Source organism: Balaenoptera musculus, chromosome X (genome assembly GCF_009873245.2).
Source record: "Balaenoptera musculus isolate JJ_BM4_2016_0621 chromosome X, mBalMus1.pri.v3, whole genome shotgun sequence".
NCBI classification, from domain to species: Eukaryota; Metazoa; Chordata; class Mammalia; order Artiodactyla; family Balaenopteridae; genus Balaenoptera; species Balaenoptera musculus.
The window spans coordinates 15,890,315-15,911,671 of record NC_045806.1 but is presented as its reverse complement, the minus strand read 5'-3'; the positions used below and the strand labels follow the sequence as shown (position 1 = coordinate 15,911,671).

The 21,357-nt window shown below is 40.6% G+C and overlaps 1 protein-coding gene across 1 annotated transcript in view; it reads left to right on the top strand.

Annotated features, from left to right (window-relative positions):
* Nucleotides 1-21,357, top strand: part of MAP3K15 (mitogen-activated protein kinase kinase kinase 15) — a 148,330-nt gene that overhangs the window by 79,138 nt on the left and 47,835 nt on the right. Inside the window, exons 7-10 of the mRNA XM_036839721.1 lie at nt 11,964-12,134; nt 17,032-17,144; nt 17,376-17,535; nt 20,484-20,634. Coding sequence (XP_036695616.1) covers nt 11,964-12,134; nt 17,032-17,144; nt 17,376-17,535; nt 20,484-20,634 — 595 coding nt within the window. The remainder of the gene's footprint in view (nt 1-11,963; nt 12,135-17,031; nt 17,145-17,375; nt 17,536-20,483; nt 20,635-21,357) is intronic.

Below are 21,357 nucleotides of genomic sequence, written 5' to 3'. Positions count from 1 at the left end.
AATTTCTCCATCAAATCTGAATGAGATCCTTGCTGGGTAGAGTAATCTTGGTTGTAGGTTTTTGTCCTTCATCACTTTAAATATGTCCTGCCACTCCCTTCTGGCTTGCAGAGTTTCTGCTCAAAGATCAGCTGTTAACCTTATGGGAATTCCCTTATGTGTTACTTGTTGGTTTTCCCTTGCTGCTTTTAATATTTTTTCTTTGTATTTAATTTTTGATAGTTTGATTAATATGTGTCTTGGCGTGTTTCTCCTTGGATTTATCCTGTATGGGACTCTCTGTGCTTCCTGGACTTGATTAACTATTTCCTTTCCCATATTAGGGAAGTTTTCAACTATAATCTCTTCAAATATTTTCTCAGTCCCTTTCTTTTTCTCTTCTTCTTCTGGGACCCCTATAATTCGAATGTTGGTGCGTTTAATGTTGTCCCAGAGGTCTCTGAGACTGTCCTCAATTCTTTTCATTCTTTTTTCTTTCTTCTGCTCTGCAGTAGTTATTTCCACGATTTTATCTTCCAGGTCACTTATCCGTTCTTCTGCCTCAGTTTTTCTGCTATTGATCCCGTCTAGAGAATCTTTAATTTCATTTACTGTGTTGTTCATCACTGTTTGTTTGCTCTTTAGTTCTTCTAGGTCCTTGTTAAACGTGTCTTGTATTTTCTCCATTCTATTTCCAAGATTTTGGATCATCTTTACTCTCATTATTCGGAATTCTTTTTCAGGTAGACTGCCTATTTCCTCTTCATTTGTTACGTCTGGTGGGTTTTTGCCTTGCTCCTTCATCTGCTGTGTGTTTCTCTGTCTTCTCATTTTGCTTCACTTACTGTGTTTGAGGTCTCCTTTTTGCAGGCTGCAGGTTCGTAGTTGCCGTTGTTTTTGGTGTCTGTCCCCAGTGGCTAAGGTTGGTTCAGTGGGTTGTGTAGGCTTCCTGGTGGAGGGGACTAGTGCCTGTGTTCTGGTGGATGAGGCTGGATCTTGTCTTTCTGGTGGGCAGGTCTGCATCTGGTGGTGTGTTTTGGGGTGTCTGTGACCTTATTATGATTTTAGGCAGCGTCTCTGCTAATGGGTGGGGTTGTTTTCCTGTCTTGCTAGTTGTTTGGCATAGGGTGTCCTGCACTGTAGCTTGCTGGTCGTTGAGTGGAGCTGGGTCTTGGTGTTTAGATGGAGATCTCTGGGAGATTTTCGCCGTTTAATATTACGTGGAGCTGGGAGGTCTCTTGTGGACCAGTGTCCTGAACTTGGCTCTCCCACCTCAGTGGCACAGCCCTGATGCCTGGCTGGAGCACCGAGAGCCTGTCCTCCACATGGCTCAGAATAAAAGGGAGAAAAAAAAGAAAGAAAGAAGAAGATAAAATAAAATAAAATAAGTTTATTAAAATAAAAAACAATTATTAAGAAAAAATTTTTTAAGTAAAAAAACCAGACAGACAGAACCCTAGGACAAATGGTAAAAGCAAAGCTGTACAGACAAAATCACACACAGAAGCATATGCATACACACTGACAAAAAGAGAAAAAGGGAAAAAATATATATATCGTTGCTCCCAAAGTCCACCTCCTCAGTTTGGGATGATTCATTGTGTATTCAGGTATCCACAGATGCAGGTACATCAAGTTGATTGTGAAGATTTAATCCGCTGCTCCTGAGGCTGCTGGGAGAGATTTCCCTTTCTCTTCTTTGTTCGCACAGCTCCCAGGGTTCAGCTTCGGATCTGGCCCCGCCTCTGCATGTAGGTCGCCTGAGGGCGTCTGTTCTTCGTTCACACAGGACGGGGTTAAAGGAGCAGCTGCTTCGGGGGCTCTGGCTCACTCAGGCCGGGGGGAGGGAGGGGTACGGAGGAGGCGGGGCGAGCCTGCGGCGGCAGAGGCCGGCGTGACGTTGCACCAGCCTGAGGCACACCGTGCGTTTTCCCGGGGAAGTTGTCCCTGGATCACGGGACCCTGGCAGTGGCGGGCTGCACAGGCTCCCGGGAGGGGCGGTGTGGAGAGTGACCTGTGCTCGCACACAGGCTTCTTGGTGGCAGCAGCAGCAGCCTTAATGTCTCATGCCCGTCTCTGGGGTCCGCGCTGATAACCGCGGCTCGCGCCCGTCTCTGGAGCTCCTTTAAGCAGCGCTCTTAATCCCCTCTCCTCGCGCACCGGGAAACAAAGAGGCAAGAAAAAGTCTCTTGCCTCTTCGGCAGCTGCAGACTTTTTCCCGGACTCCCTCCCGGCTAGCTGTGGCGCACTAACCCCTTCAGGCTGTGTTCACGCAGCCAACTCCAGTCCTCTCCCTGGGATCCGACCGAAGCCCGAGCCTCAGCTCCCAGCCCCGCCCGCCCCGGCGGGTGAGCAGACAAGCCTCTCAGGCTGGTGAGTGCTGGTCGGCACCGATCCTCTGTGCGGGAATCTCTCCACTGTGCCCTCCGCACCCCTGTGGCTGCGCTCTCCTCCGTGACTCCGAAGCTTCCCCCTCTGCCAGCTGCAGTCTCCGCCCGCGAAGGGCCTTCCTAGTGTGTGGAAACCTTTCCTCCTTCACAGCTCCCTCCCACTGGCACAGGTCCCGTCCCTATTCTTTTGTCTCTGTTTTTTCTTTTTTCTTTTGCCCTGCCCAGGTAGTGGGGAGTTTCTTGCCTTTTGGGAGGTCTGAGGTCTTCTGCCAGTGTTCAGTAGGTGTTCTGTAGGGGTTGTTCCACATGTAGATGTATCTCTGATGTATTTGTGGGGAGGAAGGTGATCTCTGCATCTTACTCTTCCGCCATCTTGAAGCTCCTCCTGGGCCCTCCTTTTAGTTAGACTTAGTTTACTTGTGATTAGCCCAAACCCCAACCTCTTGCCCCTCTGCTGCCTTTTTGATCCTGTCAGTATTTGAGCAGAGAAGGTTTTTGCTGATATTTCTGAAATCTTTAGATTCAGTTTTTGCAGGGCCCCAAATCTGAGTGCTGTGACAATTTTTGTGGTATCCTTCTACTTTTGAGCCTTTTCTTCACTGTGGCTTCCTTGGCAAAATTCAGGGGGTAGGTGTGAGAATTATTACACTAAGTGATCTGTGTTTGCTTGGGGGCCCTTCCAGATCCCATTCTGTCCCATCAGCCCATAATATTGTTTAAAGCTTGGCTGATTTTCTCCTTGTCCTTGTGACGTTTCTCTATGAAAGGCTCTCTCTTCCATTCATCAGTACCTAGACACTGCACCCAAATATGGAAGCTATCGCGGCTCTCCGCTCACATCTGAAAGGTTCATTTTTCTCTAGAATTCATTTAATCAAGGATGTTCTTCCTTCCATTCAGTATAATTTTTGTTTTGTCTGGATTTTTATTGTTACCAAAGGAGTTGAAGGCCTTTCACCTTCTTCTACATCCTAATTGGAAGCGGAAGTCTCTTAAAAGGTTTTTGATGGGCAACCTAAGAAACAGTTTGTTCTAGAAAGGACACTGGTCTAATGAGACCTTTTACTTGTTAATTCTTAGGGCTGGCTTAGAAGAAAGGTTTTTTTGGAACTCTGTCTCCCACCCCATGAACTTTCTCTCATAGACACACAGTATAGAAAAGATGGATAGGCAGACAGGATGGTTAGTGACAACTCAATGCTCTGGCAGACCTGTAGCTCACAGTAACCTTGTGAGGTAAGCAAAGTCAAACATACTTTCCAAGTGAAGAACTGGGGCACAGAAAGGGCAATTAACTTGCTCCAAGTTCAGATGGGTAGTACATGTGTGAAAATAACCAGACTCTAGCTTTATATGATTCCCAGTCCAGTATTCTGTTTTTACTCTGTGCATTTTATTGTGTAAATAATATATGAATATGTTTATATATTCTTGTGAAAAATCAAAAAAAAAACCATTTAAGGTAGTTGTGCCTTGTAACTCTCATCTCTGATCCCACTCATATTCCAGAAGTAACCTCTTTTGTCAGTTCGGTGTATGTCCTTTCAGACAATTTTGTATGTGTTTACATACTATTAAACTATGTCATACTGCAGGGTTTTTCAAATACAAGACCATACAGGATATGTTCTGTTATTTTCTTTGTTCACTTAGCAATCAGTGCTTGGAGATCTTTCCATGTCAGTACATTTAGTCCTGCTCAGTTTGTCATTCATTTAATAGACTTTTTTTTTTTTTTTGAGCAGATCCAGTTCTAAGCACTGGGGCACAGCAGAAAACAGACCAGACAACAAAATCCTTCCATCTTGGAGCTTATATTCTCAAATGGGGAGAGATAATTTAAAAATAAGTAAAATTATTAAAACAGGTTAGGGTGATAAGGAAGGCTAGTGGGACAGGGAGATTGCGGTTATAAGTTGAATGCTCAGAGAAGACCTCACTTACTAGAGAGTAACTTGGAGAAAAGATCAAAAAGAGATGAGGGAACATACTGTGTAAACATGTGGGGGAAGAGCATTCCAGGTAGAGGCATCAGCACGTGAAACATCAGAGCGGCTTGTGCAGCTGGAGCAGAGTAGCTGATGGTGGGGGGAGAAGGGTGGATGTTAAGAGATGAGGTTGGAGAAATAACTGGAAACCAGATCTTATAGAACCTTGAACCTTGTAGGGCATTATAAGAGAATTGGCATTTGCTCTGAGATGGGAGCCACTGGAGGGATTTTTTTTTGAGATGTAATTGGCATATAATATTATATTAGTTTCAGGTGTACCGCATAATGATTCAATATATGTATATACTGTGAAATGATCACAGTAATTCTAGTTAACATACATCACCTCACATAGTTGAAAAAATTTTTCTTATGAGAACTTTTAAGATCTCTCTCAGCAATTTGCAAATATACAAATACAGTATTATTAATTATAGTCATCATGCTGTACATTACATCCCCAAGACTTATTTATTTTATAACTGGAAGTTTGTACTCTTGACCTACTTAACCCATTTTGCCCACCTCCCACCCCCTCCCTCTGGCACACCAGTCTTTTCTTTATACCTATGAATTCAGTTTTGTTTTTGTTTTTAGATTCCACATATAAGTGAGATTATACAGTATTTTCCTTTCTCTATCTGGCTTACTTCACTTAGCATGATGCCCTCAAGGTCCATCCATGTTGTTGCAAATGACAAGATTCCTTTCTTTTTTATAGCTGAATAATAGTTAATTGTGAACGTGTGTGTGTGTGTACACACACACACACACACACACACACTGCATTTTCTTTATCCAGTTTATCTATCTGTGGACACTTAGGTTTTTCCATGTCTTGGCTATTGTAAATAATGGTGCAATGAACATGGGGGTGTAGATATCTTTTTGAGTTAGTACCTTTGTTTCCTTTGGATAAATGCCCAGAAGTGGAATTGTTGGATCATAGGGTAGTTCTATTTTTAATTTTTTGGGAAACCTCCATACTGTTTTTCCATAATGGCTGTACCAATTTATAATCCTACCAGCAGTACACAAGAGTTCCCTTTTCTCCACATCCTCATTAACACTTGTTATCTCTTGTCTTTTTGATGATAGCCATTCTAACAGGTGTGAGGTAATATCTCATTGTTTTTGCATTTCCCTGATGACTAATGATGTTGAGCATCTTTTCATGTACCTGTTAGCTATCTGCATGCCTTCTTTCAAAAAATGTTTGTTAGATCCTCTGTGCATTTTTAAATCAGATTTTGAGGTTCTTTTTTTTTGCTATTGAGTTGTATGGGTTCTTTATATATTTGGGATGTTAACCTCTTATCAGATATATGATTTGTATGGAGAGTTTTGAGAGACATGATCTGACTTAGAGTTTAGCAGGATCACTTGGACTGCTGTGTTGAAAATAGATTACAGAAGGGCAAGGGTGGACACAGAAAATGATGGTTACTTGGACCAGGGTGGTCCTTGTGGATTTCATGAGGAATAGGCCAGTTTTGGATATGGTTTAAAATAAAAGCCAACAGGTTTTGTTGATTGAACAAAGGGTGTTAGAGGAATGAAGCATGACTCCAAAGTTTTGGCATGAATAATAGGAAGAATGGATTGGCCATTATTAATAAGATGGAAAAGACTGTGAGAAGAATAGGTTTGATGGGACAGTCAGGAGTTTCATTTTGGACATGTTAAGTTTGAGGTATTAGACATGCAAGCGAGATGCCAAGAAGGCAATGGATATGTAAGTCTGGAGTTTAGGGGAGCACTCTAGGCTGCAGAGAGAAATGTGGGTGTCATCAGAATATAGATGGTTTGGAAAATCATGATACTGGATGATATCACCAAGGGATCTGATGTAGTTTCTGATGAAGAGGAAAAGTCCAAGCGTTGTGCCTAGGGACACTCCAATGTTGAAAGATCAGAGAGGTGACTAGGAACCAGAAAATTAGACTGAAGTAGAAGGAAAATCAGGAAAGTATGGTATCCTGCAAGCCGAATAAAGAAGGTGGTCCAAGGAGGATGGAGTGCTCAACTGTCGAATGCTGTTGATAGGTCAGAGAAGAGAAGGGCTGAGAATTGATCAGTGGTTTTAGCAATGATGCAGACCTACTGAATCAGAATGTCCAGGATTAGACACTGATGCCTGAATCCCATCTCCAGAGATTAATTTAATTGGTCTGAGGTACAGCCTGGACACCAAGGTTTTCAAAGCTCCCCAGGTCATTCTAATACGCAGGCAAGGTTGAGACCCCACTGTCTTAGTTAACTTCCTCTCTTAAATTGTGAAATGGCCTTGTTATCAGAAATGGATGTGGCTGGAGTGATTACACACAGGAGTATTTATCTATAGGCTTGTTCTTGGATACTTTGGGATCTGAAAATTATAAGCAGACCTGAAAACTGATTATTAACCACTAAAGGGATTAGATATTTAGAACCTGTCTCAGAGTGGCTTTTAAGCTGAAAATCCCTTTGCTTTTCACTCTTTGCAAATGTTTGATTTTTTTGTTTTGTTTATCCTCAAAAGACCTTTTGTTTTGAGTAACAGGGGTACGTTTCAAGTTAATGAAAAAATTCAAGGGAAATCTTGATGTAATTGGTCTAAAGAAAACCAACCAAACAAACCTGAACTCAGATCAATAATTAAGCATTTAAAAGAGTTAAGTACATCTTTTCAGAATCCTGAATATTTCGCACCTCAAAAGTTGGCTCATAACAGGTATAGAAATTTTGTACCTCGTTAAAGTTTCAATCTTTTTCATTTTCTCGCCACAGACTCTAGAAATTATTTGAATGCTTTAGTAAATTAGAGTTGAGTTGGTAGCTGTTGGCTTTTAAAAATTAAAGAATATCATGGGTGAGTTGCTTATCAACAGGTCTTGTTCGTAGGTTGGTAAAGTTGGATTCTGTGGCCAAAGAGAGGAAGGATCCAACGTATTAGAACAAGACCAAGGTAGAAAATAGAAAAAGTCTGAGTTGAAATAGAGGCTTAATTATTGCAGGCGTCCAGAAGGATGCCAAGTGTCTGGATTAGCCCTTCTCAGCCCAGGTTGGGTTCTGCAAGAGAATTAAGCCCTAATGCCCTAAGGCCTTCATTGTATCAATTGAATGAGCTCTCTTATTCATCCTTAATGGGGCTAGCTGTGTACCATCCTTGGGAGAATGGAGAAAATAGTCACTCAAATAATCAAATAATTTTCTCTAGGGCTTAATTCTCTAGCAGGACCCCAGTTGAGAAAGGTGTTTTAGGTACTAATCTGTCTTCTTGGATGACGTAGTAGTCTTTTCAGGTACAGGTCCTCAGGAAAGAAAGCAAAAAAGAGCCTGTTGTAAAATTGCCAAGAAACTAAAAAGAATAATCTCTTTATTCCTTTATTAGAATAGTTATTAGTAAAATAAACACAAGAACACCTTGTACAAATCTCAACAATGATTTTTTGAACAATTTAATGTGTATCCTTCCAGACTTTTGTCTCTGCACATAAACTTATATGTAAATAGAGTTTACTGCAAAGAGTGGGATCATGCTATTCATTTAGTTCAGCAATTTTTTTTCCCATGAACTATTATGGACGTTCTTCTACATAATTACATACGGATTTGTCTCTTTCCAAGGGTTGCATGATATTCCGTAGTTTGGTTGTTACAAAATATATTTTACCACTCTTCTGTTAATGGACATTTGGATCGTCTCTAGTTTTTCACTGTTATGAACAATGCCATGATAAACATTTGTTCAAAAATTCTTGAGAGTGTGTGTGTGTGTATAATTATTTCTATATTATAGATTCCAGAAGTAGAATTGTTGAGTCAGGATGAGTACCTTTTCCTTTTTTATTATATAAATTTCAAATACATTCAAAAGTAAGGAATAATATAACAAACCCCCGTTTATCCCGTATCCACTTCAGTAATTATCATCACAAGCCAGTTTTGTTTCCCGCTCACTCGCACCCACTCCCTCTACTGCAACACTGGGTTAATTATGAAACAAAGACATGCCATTTCAACTCTAGATATTTCGGTGTGTGTCCCTAAAGGTTAATGACTTTTGTAAAACATAATCATGATTATGTTATCATACTAAAAATTGACAGTAATTCCTTAATATCAGTTTTCAAATTTTCCAGATTGTGTGTGTGTGTGTCTACCTGTCTGTGTCTTTTTTTTTTTTTTTTTTTTTTTTTTTTTTACAGTGGGTTGGTTTGACATGATCCAGGCAAAGTCTACACATTGCGTTTGGTTGATATGACTCTTAAGTCTTATCAACTTTTCTCCTTCTCTTATTTTTTCTTTTCCTTATTATTTATTTGTTAAAGAAGCCATTTGTCCTGTAGAATTTCCAAATTTCTGGATTTTGCTGATCATATCCCTGTGGTGTAATTTAGTAAATCCCTCCCTCCACCAATACCCGTAAGTTGGTAGTTAAATCTGGATGCTTATTTCAGGTTCTGGTTTGATTTTTTTAATTTAATTTTTATTTTATATTGGAGTATAGTTGATTTACAATATTGTGTTTCAGGTGTACAGCAAAGTGATTCAGTTATACATATATATATATATCCATTCTTTTTCAGATTCTTTTCCCATATAGGTTATTACAGAATATTGAGCAGAGTTCCCTGTGCTATACAGTAGGTCCTTGTTGGTTATCTATCTTATATATAGTAGTGTGTGTTTGTTAATCCCAAACGCTTATTTATCCCTCCCTGCCCCATGTTTCCCCTTTGGTAACCATAAGGTTGATTTCAAGATCTGTAAGTCTGTTTCTGTTTTGTAAATAAGTTCATTTGTATCATTTTTTAAAATTAGATTCCATATATGAGCGATCATATATTTGTCTTTCTCTGTCTGACTTATTTCACTTAGTATGATAATCTCTAGGTCCATCCATGTTGCTGCAAATGGCATTATTTCTTTCTTTTTTATGGCTGAGTAATATTCCATCATATATATGTACCACATCTTCTTTATCCGTTCCTCTGTCAATGGACATTTAGGTTGCTTCCACATCTTGGCTATTGTAAATAGTGCTGCAATGAACATAGGGGTGCATGTATCTTTTTGAATTACGGTTTTCTCCAGATATATGCCCAGGAGTGGGATTGCAGGATCATAGGATAACTCTGTTTTTAGCTTTTTAAGGAACCTCCATACTGTTCTCTATAGTGGCTGTACCAATTTACATTCCCACCAACAGTGCAAGAGGGTTCCCTTTTCTCCACACCCTCTCCAGCATTTATTGTTTGTAGACTTCTTGATGATGGCCATTCTGACTGGTGTGAGGTGATACCTCATTGTAGTTTTGATTTGCATTTCTCTAATAATTAGCGATGTTGAGCATCTTTTTATGTGCTTTTTGGCCATCCATATGTCTTTTTTGGAGAAATATCTATTTAGATTGGTTTGATTTTTTTTTAAAGAATACTTAATAGTTGATTGTGTACTTTATCTGTTTTTTCTCTTTTTGTGATGTTAGTGGCCCTTGCGATCATTGCCTAGATCCGTTATTTCATTAGGGGTTGTAAAATGGTGATATTTGAATTTTATAATTAATTCCTGAGTTATTAGCACAAATACTTTATAAAGAGAAATGTTCACTCATCAATGACTTGGTTACCCTGGTGTACAGTTTGTATGGGAAAAGGAAGCTATATGCTTAATTTTGCCTTGATCAGTTTTCAAGAACAATGAATTCGTTTGTTAGCATCCTCCAAGAGTGACCAGTGAGGTTTTATAAGATCATTATGAACTCATAATTTTAGTGATAGTTGATGTGTTTCAATACTTTATAGTTATTGTTCTTCTTAACGCTCAAGTTGCCCCCTCTTTGGCCAAAAACTGATTCCGGTTGGCTCCTGAGTCTTTGATATGAGTTTAGTAGCTTCTTTGCTTCTTTGTGTGTTAAGATGTTCCAGGATCATCTTAGACATATCTGGAATCAACGATTCTTTCAAGGAGTCCTGGTTTCTTTAGTGAGAGATAATGTTTACAGACCCCAGTCAGGGCTTGGGGGTTCTCATTGCTACTCAGTTGGTCATTACTTTGGGCCTTTTTGGTAGACAGCGCTGGGGAAACCACCTCATGAATTCATACTGATGTTTCAATTCAAATTGAGGACTATAGGATTTTTATTTCTGTGATTTTGTATTTGTATCTCTTATGCTGAAAAATCTGGTTCCTCATGATATTAAATTAACATCATTGTTTGTTGTATTCTATGCTGTAAATATATAACGTTTTCAAAATACCAGTATTAGTATTATCACTAACAGTATGATTACTGGAAACTATTTAAGATTTCTTTGCATTTATATTTTTTTCCTTAGGTTATATCCTCTTAGGAAAATACAGTCGAATTGCTGTGTTTTTAAGCCATGTGATAAATTAGTTTCTCTCTTTTGTGGGTAAAGCCATCAACCGGATGCACAGGTTCATCTGTTTTGTTTTGCCCCAGCCGCAAATTCAGACGGTATGTTCATTGGCAAAGTGTCTTTAGGCAACATTTACACAATTATTTCATTTTCTTTTATAATTATGTAAAAATCTTATGTATCAATAGTTTCAAAGTCAAATTCCAAGAAGTGTAACCTCTATCTGTCCCTGCCCCCTTCATTGTGTTTTTTCCCTCCACCTATCAGTAGCCATTTTTGTTACCTTTTATTTTATCTTCCATTTTGAAAAAATGAAAGCAGATGCATATATTTATTCACATCCCCCCCTTTTCTTAATAAAAAGGTAGCATTCTGTGCACAGTGTTCAACATCTTGCTTTCTTGTCTTAACAGGATATTCTGGAGATCTCTCCACAGCAGTATTACATAGACGTTGTTTCATTTCTTTTTATAATGTTTAATATTTTATATTACAATATGAATATCATTAGCCATAGTTGATTGAATCAGTCCTCACTTCTGATGGACCTGTGCTTCCAAACCTTCAACGGAACACTGTTAATATTTCACAGCCGCAAACTCAAGTTATTTTGTGGCAAAAAATTATTTTAACAACTGTCTAAGGAATCCATTTCCTGTGCATAAAATGAAAATTTTACCATATAATGGAATAATAAAGAAGACTGTGATTTATGAATATATAAATAATTTTTTATTCCGATGGGTATAACAGGAATTACTAGAGTCCTTCCCCGTTTGAAGATGGCAAGGCACTTCAGGTCAAGAAATGCCAGAGTACATTTCTAAATTCATCTTGTCTTTCTGAATTTGGGGACCTGCCACTTTTCCAAAAGAACCTTGTGTCAAACTGTCTCATCCTCATGCTTCAGGCTTAGCTTCTGAAATCCTTACTCTCCCATCCAACGACAGGAGGCTGCCATATTATTTTTTTCTGTCTTTCCAAATACATTGATCTGCATATGCTTTCATCTACAGTCTAGGTGTAATTTAAAGAGGAAGGATCAGGTAGGACAGAGTATGATTGAATGAGTCTTACTGGTGTGGATCTTAAGCAGTTCTTTCATTTGAATATGAAAAATGAAATATAATTTAGATTTTTTTCCTGCTAAAGCACAAGCCTTTCACAGAATGAATGCATCTATACTCCCGTGTCTTGATTCAGACATTTGTCATCTTATCACATGAATCTTTCAGAAGAAACAGCACAGGCGATCGTGAGAAGGCTCTGCAGGTCATGCTCCAGGTTCTGCAGAGCTGTGACCACCCGGCCCCCGACATGTTCTGCCTCTGCGGGAGGATATACAAGGACATCTTCTTGGATTCGGACTGCAAAGATGATGCCAGCCGAGACAATGCCATTGAGTGGTAAACCCTCAGCCCTAGTCAGTAGCACGTGCATCTTTGCAAAGGATAGAATTGCACAGGCTAAGGATCCAGGTCTTTTCCCTACATATGTGTGTCTGCCTGTTTGCTGGCAGTGAAAAAAATGCCATAAATGTGGTCTGGGAATTTCCAGATTCCTTTTTCCAAAAGGAAACCGTTAGAAATAGGCTTTTCTACTGGTGACATTCTTTCCACAAGTTCACTCATTTATAGGGGCGAGGAGGCTCAGCACACTCCTTCCCAGCTACTCCTTCCAGAACCTTGTTCCACCATCGTCATAGCATTATCTTCTCAATGAGCCGTTCATTACTTATTCATTCATTTATTCAACAAATGTTTATTGAGGGTTTACTGCATGCCAGTAACTTTCTAGATGGTGGGATAAAGACACAGCAGATACGAATCCATGCCCTCATGGACCTTGCATTGCTGGTAAGGAAAGTCAGACAAACAAATACAGTAAAATATATAGGATGTCAGCTGATGGTGAGGGGGAAAAGCTAATCAGGGACGAGGGAAAGGAGGACTGGAGTTGTCTACAGTTTTATATAGGATGGTCAGTGAAGGTGAATAAAGATGTAAAGGTGATGAGGGAATGAGCCTTGCAGATAACTCTGTTCCAGAAGGAGGGGATAACAAGGGCAAAGACCCTGAGGAGGAAGCATGCTGAGCATGCTCAAGGATGATGAGGCAGGAGCAAGGGGGAGAGTGGCAGGAAATGGGAGAGAAGACCCTTTTACTCTGAGTGAGATGATACAGTGCTGGAATATTCTGAGCAGAGGAGTGACAAGATCTGACATGCATTTTAACCAGAGTACTCTCACTGTTATGAATACATTTTAGGGGGTGTGTCAGCTATCATTTGCTGCATAACAAGCATCTCCAGGGAATTCCCTGGTGGTCCAGTGGTTAGGACTCTGCACTCTCACTACCGAAGCCCTGGGTTCAATCCCTGGTCGGGGAACTAAGATTCTGCAAGCCACACGGCTTGGCCAAAAAAACAAAAAAACAAACCAAAAAAAAACCCCCAAGCATCTCCAAAACTTAATGGCTTAAAACAGTGATTTATGACTTCTCATGATTCTATGGATTGCCCAGGCAGTTCCTCTGCTCATTTCACTCCTTAAGTGCTGAGCTCACTCCTAAAGTTGTAGTCATCTGGAGAATCAGCAGGGCTGGAAGGTCCAAAATGGCCTCATACACACTTGACAGCTGGTGCTGGCTGTTGGTGGTGAGCCTCCATTCTCTAACGGGTAGTTCTAATCCTGGTAGACCAGCTCTCTTACGTGGTGGGCAGCATTCTCAGAGAGTGGATGTGGAAGCCAGAAAGCCTCTTAAGGCTCAGGAACTCACATAAGGTCAGTTCTGCCACATGTTCTTGGTCAGAGCAAATCACATGGTCAGCCCAGATTCAAAGGGGTGGAGAAATAGACTCCAACCTGTGGGTGGGAGACATGGCAAAGGCGTGTGCATAGTGGGATGGGAGGGCTTTGTGGTTATTAAATAATCTATCACATGGGTGAGGGCAGAAGCAGGGAACAGTTAGGAGAATACTGCAGAAATTCAGAGAAGAGCTGATGGGGACTTGAACCAGGGTAGTAGTGATGAAAATGATGAGGTGTCAGAACCTGGATATATTTTAAAGGTAGAGCCAACAGCCTACACCATCCATTTCCATCACAAGAGTTCTTGGTATTGCTGCTGCAGTCTCATTTAATTCTAACTGCTTCCTCTCCCCCTCTCCTGCCTCCTCTTTGTTTTCCTTCCATACACGTTGGACTTTGTCCTCTTCCCTCTTCTCTCCATCTACACTTTTCCCTGGTGATCCCAGTCACTCCCACACCTTGGAACCTTTAGTTGATCTCCAGCCCACCCTCTATCCTAAGCTTTGGCCCCACATCACCCCTCTCTTTGCCCACCTGTTCTACCTCAAGATGGTGCTGGTATTTAAGACTCAACATGTCTAAGGCTGAAGTCGTTTCCTCCTCTCCACAAGGGATGGCTTCCATTGTCTTGCTTTCTTAAACCATTCTTTAGCCTTCTAGGCATACACTTTTGGTTAATGTTTGATAACTTTTACTCACTTATCTCCCCATACAGTCAGGTCCCAATTCCAGTCCTTCTGTGAGTCTTCCCTCACTCCCTACCCATCCTTTCCCATCACCACCACCCCTAATTGGCGCCACTTTTTTTTTGCTCTCTTGCCAGAACAGTATCCCAAGTAGGCTCTCTGCTTGGTGTCTCTAAAGTCTGTCCTTCATAGATTGACAGTTTACTCCTCCTAAAGCTCAAAGATCCAAAATGGCTCTCCACTCCCTATTAAATAAAACTTCAAACTCTTAGATCACCATTCTAGGCGCTTTGCAGACTTTCTCCAACCTGCCCCTAGCTCTGTTTCCCACTATCTGATATATGTCCAAGTAAATTGAAGTTCCTTAGGAGCTCCCCAAACTCCCATCTCTTCTCCTGCCATTTTCTATGCTGGGGGTTCCCTTTCTAAATCACTACTGTTACAATTCTATCCATCTTCATGCCGCATCTCAAGCCTCTCTGTTTTCTGTGAGTCCCTCTAGACTTGGATTTGTGTGGTTTTAGGTTACCACACTCATGAAAATTACACACAATTAGTGAAAATACTATCACTTCCATCACGGTATAGGTTCTTAGAGGGCGGGGACCTTGTTTTAGTCTTAGTTAATCCCCAGTAGCACCAGTGCACTGTATGCTCAAGAGAAATCACTCAAGGTGTTGAAGGGAAGGGAAAGGAAGGGAAATTAAAGTTTGGTACAGCCAAAATAGGAAGCTGTGTTCCCACCATCATGGCCAAGAATTCAACCTCCAGGTCAGGAAATTACTGCCAGTGGCTCCTTCAAGGAAGTCAGAGGAGCCTTCTGCATGCACTTGAGAAGGTCGTGGCAGTGGATACAGGAGCAAATAAAGCGTAGTCTTCTGGTCAGGGCATGATGGCTCCGGTGAGACCATGAGGGTCACCTTGCTCTCAGATAGGGATGTGGAACACGCAGCTCAGAGAGGCAGGGGCTGGTCCAAGGTCGCGGGGCCGGTCAGACACAAACCTGGGACTGCAGTCCTGACTCCGAGTTCAAGACTTGTCTGTCCCCAAGCCGGGCCTGTTTCATTTGTGAATAAGAAGCACAGAGAAGTCACCCTCTCTGCCCTCTTCCCAGATAACTTTTCATAGTAAAAGAAAATGAAAAATCAAATACAGTAGGATATGGAATTTAAAATCCCCAAGACATACCCGGGGGAGTGGGGGAGAGGTTTCAATTTTATTGGAATTCTGTTGACTAGGGTTGGAATGACTTTCTTGATATCCTCTAGTCCCTCTGAGGGTACTTGTATCATGCCCCAAAGCTCATAAAATCAGATTTTAACTGATTTTATGATTTATGGTCAGATTTAACTGATAAGTTCTCCCTTCCACAATTTAATGTTTTGTTGGTGTTTGATCTTCCTGTTGTCACACGACTGATAAAATCAGTCCTGGTTTACAAAAAGAAATTTTTACATCATTACTTTGTTGATCAAATTCTTTTTTTCCTGATCATGATGTTCATACTCGCTCATGGAAGAGAAAGAAAATTTTTATGCATAGAAAAAAGAATAAATAAGAGAATTAAAAAAGGTATGGTTAACCTTTTGGTATAAAAATGGTATTCACAGTTTTGGATCTTGTTCTTTATCCTAATGTAATAGATCCCTGCCCCTTCTCTCACTTTATTATGTTTTTAATAAATTTATTTATTTTATTTATTTTATTTTTAGCTGCGTTGGGTCTTCGTTGCACACGGGCTTTCTCTAGTTGTGGCGAGCGGGGGCTACTCTTCGTTGTGGTGTGCGGGCTTCTCATTGCGGTGGCTTCTCTTGTTGCGGAGCACGGGTTCTAGGCATGCGGGCTTCAGTAGTTGTGGCTTACGGCCTCTAGAGCGCAGGCTCAGTAGTTGTGGCGCACGGGCTTAATTGCTTTGTGGCATGTGGGATCTTCCCAGACCAGGGCTCGAACCTGTGTCCTCTGTATTGGCAGGTGGATTCTTAACCATTGTGCCACCAGGGAAGCCCCCTTCTCTCACTTTATATGCCACTGCTCTTTGTGATCCAGGGTTTTGGCAGTACTGCTTCATACATGAAAAAATAATTCCATTTCATGATATAAGCAAACAGACTGCCTGCAGAGAAAGAGCCTATTCCTGTTGTGATTTCCACGAAATAAAAAATGCTCAATGTGCAAATGGAGTATAACTTTAAAAATGATATGTGGACATCAAATTGCGTTCTACTTTTGGGAGTAGAATTATAATAGGTTTTAAATTTCTTTTGTACCCTTTAATATAGTTTCCTTACTTTATACGGTGATCATGGCTTTTATTTTAAAACTCTAAACCCTCTGAAGAAAGATTTTAAAACTCTCTAGTGTTAGTTACTGTGTTGCTATTATGACATTTTAAAAAACATTTATGTATGTATTTATTTATTTATTTTGGCTCTGCTGGATCTTCGTTGCGGCACGCGGGATCTTTAGTTGCGGGATGTGGGCTTCTTAGTTGCAGCATGCGGGCTTCTTAGTTGCAGCATGCGGGATCTAGTTCCCCAACCAGGGATCAAACCCGGGCCCCCTGCATTGGGAGCGTGGAGTCTTACCCACTGGACCACCAGGGAAGTCCCTATTATGACATTTTTAAGAAGCTATCTGACTGCTACATGTGGCTGTTAGTAAACATGGGCGGCTGGAGGATAGCTGTAAAACAATAAATTAGAGTAGTAAAAATGTTCATGAGAAGGTTGGTTTGTGCTAGTATTTGCCCCTTTTCCCTCTACCATAATAAAATGATATAATAGGAATTTGGTGGTTCTGTAATTACAGGTATTGCAAAGGGTTTGAGCTCCAGCCATCTCTTTATTCAGGAATCAACCTTGCAGTTTTGCTGATAGTTGCTGGACAGCAATTTGAAACTTCCATGGAGCTAAGGAAAATAGGTAAAGCTGTTTATGACTGCAGTTGTTGATATGCTTTGGTAACACAAGTTCAGCATTAAAAATTATGTCCAAATAACCAACATTATATTTTAAAAGGAACAGTTACTGTATGATAGCACACCTGAGGCAGTAGCCCGAATAAAATGCCCATTTTCTCCTCTAAAGGCTTACATAATATGGTGGAAACTAGGAAGACTTTTCATAACTTTATCTAAAATTCAAATTCTTAAGGTGTCCGGCTGAACAGTTTGTTGGGAAGAAAAGGGAGCTTGGAGAAAATGAACAATTACTGGGATGTGGGTCAGTTCTTCAACGTCAGCATGTTGGCCAATGATGTTGGGAAAGCTGTCCAGGCAGCAGAGAGGTTGTTCAAACTGAAACCTCCAGTCTGGTGAGTCAGGTCTATGTGTTTTCATCACCCATGTCAATATCTGATCTTGTTCTGAAAGGTTTCCCCCAGGAGGAAAAGGTGTGAATGCCAAAAATAATAGCAATTGCTATGTTTTTCCTTCTGACTTCTTCATTAAAGCAAAGTTAGGGCAGAAAGAGCAACTCTTGAGGCCTCGCTTGGTTTTATGTGACGGGAGGGAAAGACAGACAGACAGACACCCACACACAGAATGTATCCCTACATGCTATGTCTCCAAGACAAAACTCTCAGCCCTGTTAATCTTTTCAGGCCACGTAGGTCCTCAAGAGCAGAACGTTCTTGGGTATCAGTACATATTGTGCATTTGTGAGAAAGCAGATAGTAAAGCTAAAAGTACACCAAGAAAATGATTTTCATCACAAATGAAAACTGGAACTAAAACACCAATTATAGATATGATCAAGAAAATGGTGGCCCAGCAGTGGCCCTAGGTTAGCACATTATACAGCCATTAAAATGTGTAAGAAAGAATACTTGGAGACATGGAAATGTGTTCATGGTTTATCACTGAATAAGAAAAGCCAGATGCAGGGTATATTTTTCTATACCAGTGCTCAGATTTTGACATTATCAGAATCACCTGTGTTGATTAAAACACAGATTGCTGGGCCTAACCCTTCGGATTTCTGGTTCAAAGGGTGTAGGGTGGGGCCTGAGAATTTGCATTTAGAAATTACAAGCTGACGCTAGTCTGGGGACCACACTTTGAGAACTACTGTTTTATATGGACTCATTTTAATTAAAAACCTCTGTTTCATATGTGACTCAGAGGAGGGTCTGGGAGGGTTGGGCAATAGCTGACTTCCCAATAGACACTAAGCTCCATTAGAGTTGTGGTTATATTATTGATTGCTACAGTTTCATAATAGATTCTCAGTAGATATTTGTATAATGAGAAAATAATGAGTCATGGATTTGCTCCAACATATTGATAGTGGCTGTCTCAGGGAGGTAGCAGGTTAAGAAGTTTGTAATCTGCTTTTTTAACTCTATTTTCTGATTTGTCTAAAATGCATTTGGATTACTTACATAATTTAAAATTTTTTACTTTTAACGGTCCATGTTCGTCTGTCCCCTTCTATTTCTCAGCTCAGTGGGCCAATCTGGACTCTCAGGGGTAGGAATCTCAGCGTTCATATCTAGTTTGACTGTATTTCTTTCCCATCTGGAGGACTTAAATTTGACCCTGAAACCCTATTAACCTCTTGAAAGTTTTCTGAGGCTGAGAGAACACAGAGGCAGGCTGAGCTTCCAGCCCTCCTGGAGTGGCTGCTGTTTGCAGAATTCTAATTTTAAGGTGCATTGTTGCATCTGAGCCAGACAGAGCTGACTCTGGAGAGGAGACCTGAGGCGTGAATACATTCCTGTTACATCAGAACCTGGACTGACTTACAGTGTTGGTACCTATTGTTGTGGGTTCAAGACCACCCTGAGGTTCACGATTTGCTAGAAGAACTCACAGAACTCAGAAAAGCTATTCTACTCATGGTTATGGTTTATTGCAGTAAGAGTATATAGATTAAAAGCAGCAAAGGCAAAAGGCACATAGGGCAGAGCTCAGGAGAGACCAGGCATAAGCTTCCAGTTGTCCTCTCCCAGTGGAGCCATGGACAGTGCTTAATTCTCCCAGCAATGATATGTGACAACATGTACAAATTATTGTCAACCAGGGAAGCTCACCAAGCCTTGGTGTCCAGGGTTTTTATTGGGGGTCAATTATGTAGCCATGAAGCTCCCACGTAGCTGACCTTAGTCACTGAGTCCCCAGCCTCTCTGGAGATCACACTGATACAGCATGGCCCAAGGTCCCCACCATGAATCATACTGTTAACGTAAACTAGCTGGCCTGGTGCAAGGCCCAGGTAGACAGAGACTCTTAGCAGGCAGGATATCCCAAGGGCTTAGAAGTGATCTCTCAGAAGCCAGTCAAGGGCCACACCTTTCTTTGGAATGTATACTTGGGCAACCCAGTCCTGCTGTATTAATCCTTTACTACACACTACCCAAGCAAGTCAGTCAGAGCCTAGCTGATCTGCCTTCCCAGGATAGCTCCAGACTTTATCCTCAAAGGGCAAAATAATACTCTGATACTATCAGCAGAAACACCTCCCCACCAACCCCATTCACTACCAGAGAGGATGTGACTACCACTGCCTGGCAACTATGTTTCAAAGAGTTCAGTTTGCCTAAAGATAGTAAAGGTGTGGTGAGATTGAAGACCTTATAAATTCAACATCTACCAGGTCAGATCTAATTTTTTTTAAAAGAAAGTACATTGAGTTTAATATTAGTGATTGCCAGAGGTCAAAGAGGGGATGGGGATGGGAAGGAAGTTGGCGTGGCTATAGAAGGGAAACATGAGGGATCCTTGTGGATGGAAATATTTTCTATCTTGACTGTATCAATGTCAGTATCCTGATTGTGATATTATTCTAGAATTTTACATGATGTTACCATTGGGGTAAAGCAAGGGCACATGGGATCTCTCTGTATTGTTTCTTATAACTATGTAAATATATAATTACCTCAAAATAAAAAGGGTAGTTAGAAAAGAGGAAGATACTGAGTTTGAAATTTGTCATTTTGCAGTTGCTTTGAAGTTCAAACCACTTGCTCTTGTTAATTAAGGTAGCAAATGCTTGCCAGTCTCTATGCTTTGAACACAATGTACCAAAACTGAGGTTTAGCCCAATGTTGGTAAAAGCAATGTTGTATGTTTGTTGGACAAGCTTATTTTGCCCCGTTTGGGTTTCTTTTAATTAAGTATGTGGTTGCCAGATTATTAAGAAGTACTTGCTACACACTATGAATTTAAGAAGTAAGACTTTTGGGAAACTTCTTTTAAAGGGAGTAGAACTGAATTCCGTTTCTTTGGGAATCTAATTTATTGGTGCTCATGATTTTTCCAGGTACCTGCGATCATTAGTTCAGAACTTGTTATTAATTCAGCGCTTCAAGAAACCCATTATTGAACATTCACCCAGGCAAGAACGGCTGAACTTCTGGTTAGATATAATTTTTGAGGCAACAAATGAAGTTACTAATGGACTCAGATTTCCAGTAAGAGATGCTAAATCCATTTTTTTAAGATAAAAAAAAAAAAAGAAACTGGGGTTGGTACTATCTAATTATTGAATACTCTGAAAGGAAGAAACCCTTAGAGTAACTGAAAATGTTAAGAGAGCCATCAATCTTATGTAGAATCAGCCAGTGAGAGATCAACTCACTAGAAAAAGCTGGCTATATCCTCTAAAATAGTGGTTCTCAACTAGGAGTGATTTGTGTCCCCCAGAGGCCGTTTGGAAACGTCTGGAGACATTTTGGTTGTCATAACTGTGGGAAAGGTGTTGCTACTGGCATCTAGTGGGGTGGAGGCCAAGGATGCCACTAAACCTCCCACGATGCACAGGACAGTCTCCTGCCCCCAACACAGAATTATCCAGCCCAAAATGTCCATAGTGCTGAGGAGGAGAAACTTGGTTCCACAACAATGCAACACTAATAGTAAAATTTTCAAATTCACAGCTGTTTCCTGTTGAGCTTTGGTTTGCCTCCAATGCCACTAATTACTTTTTAAAACTTTATTGAAAAGCAAAACCGCTTTTAGCTTTTCGTTGAGTTTTTGTTTCAGTTTTATGATCATCTTATAAGGAGTCATAAGTAAGACATCTAAGCATCCCAGAAACTGAACTTCAGATAATTGTGTTTCGTGTTTATGTCATAAGATTTTGTGAACATTCAGTGTTCAGAATTTCATGAAACATCGAATAAAAGATTACGTTG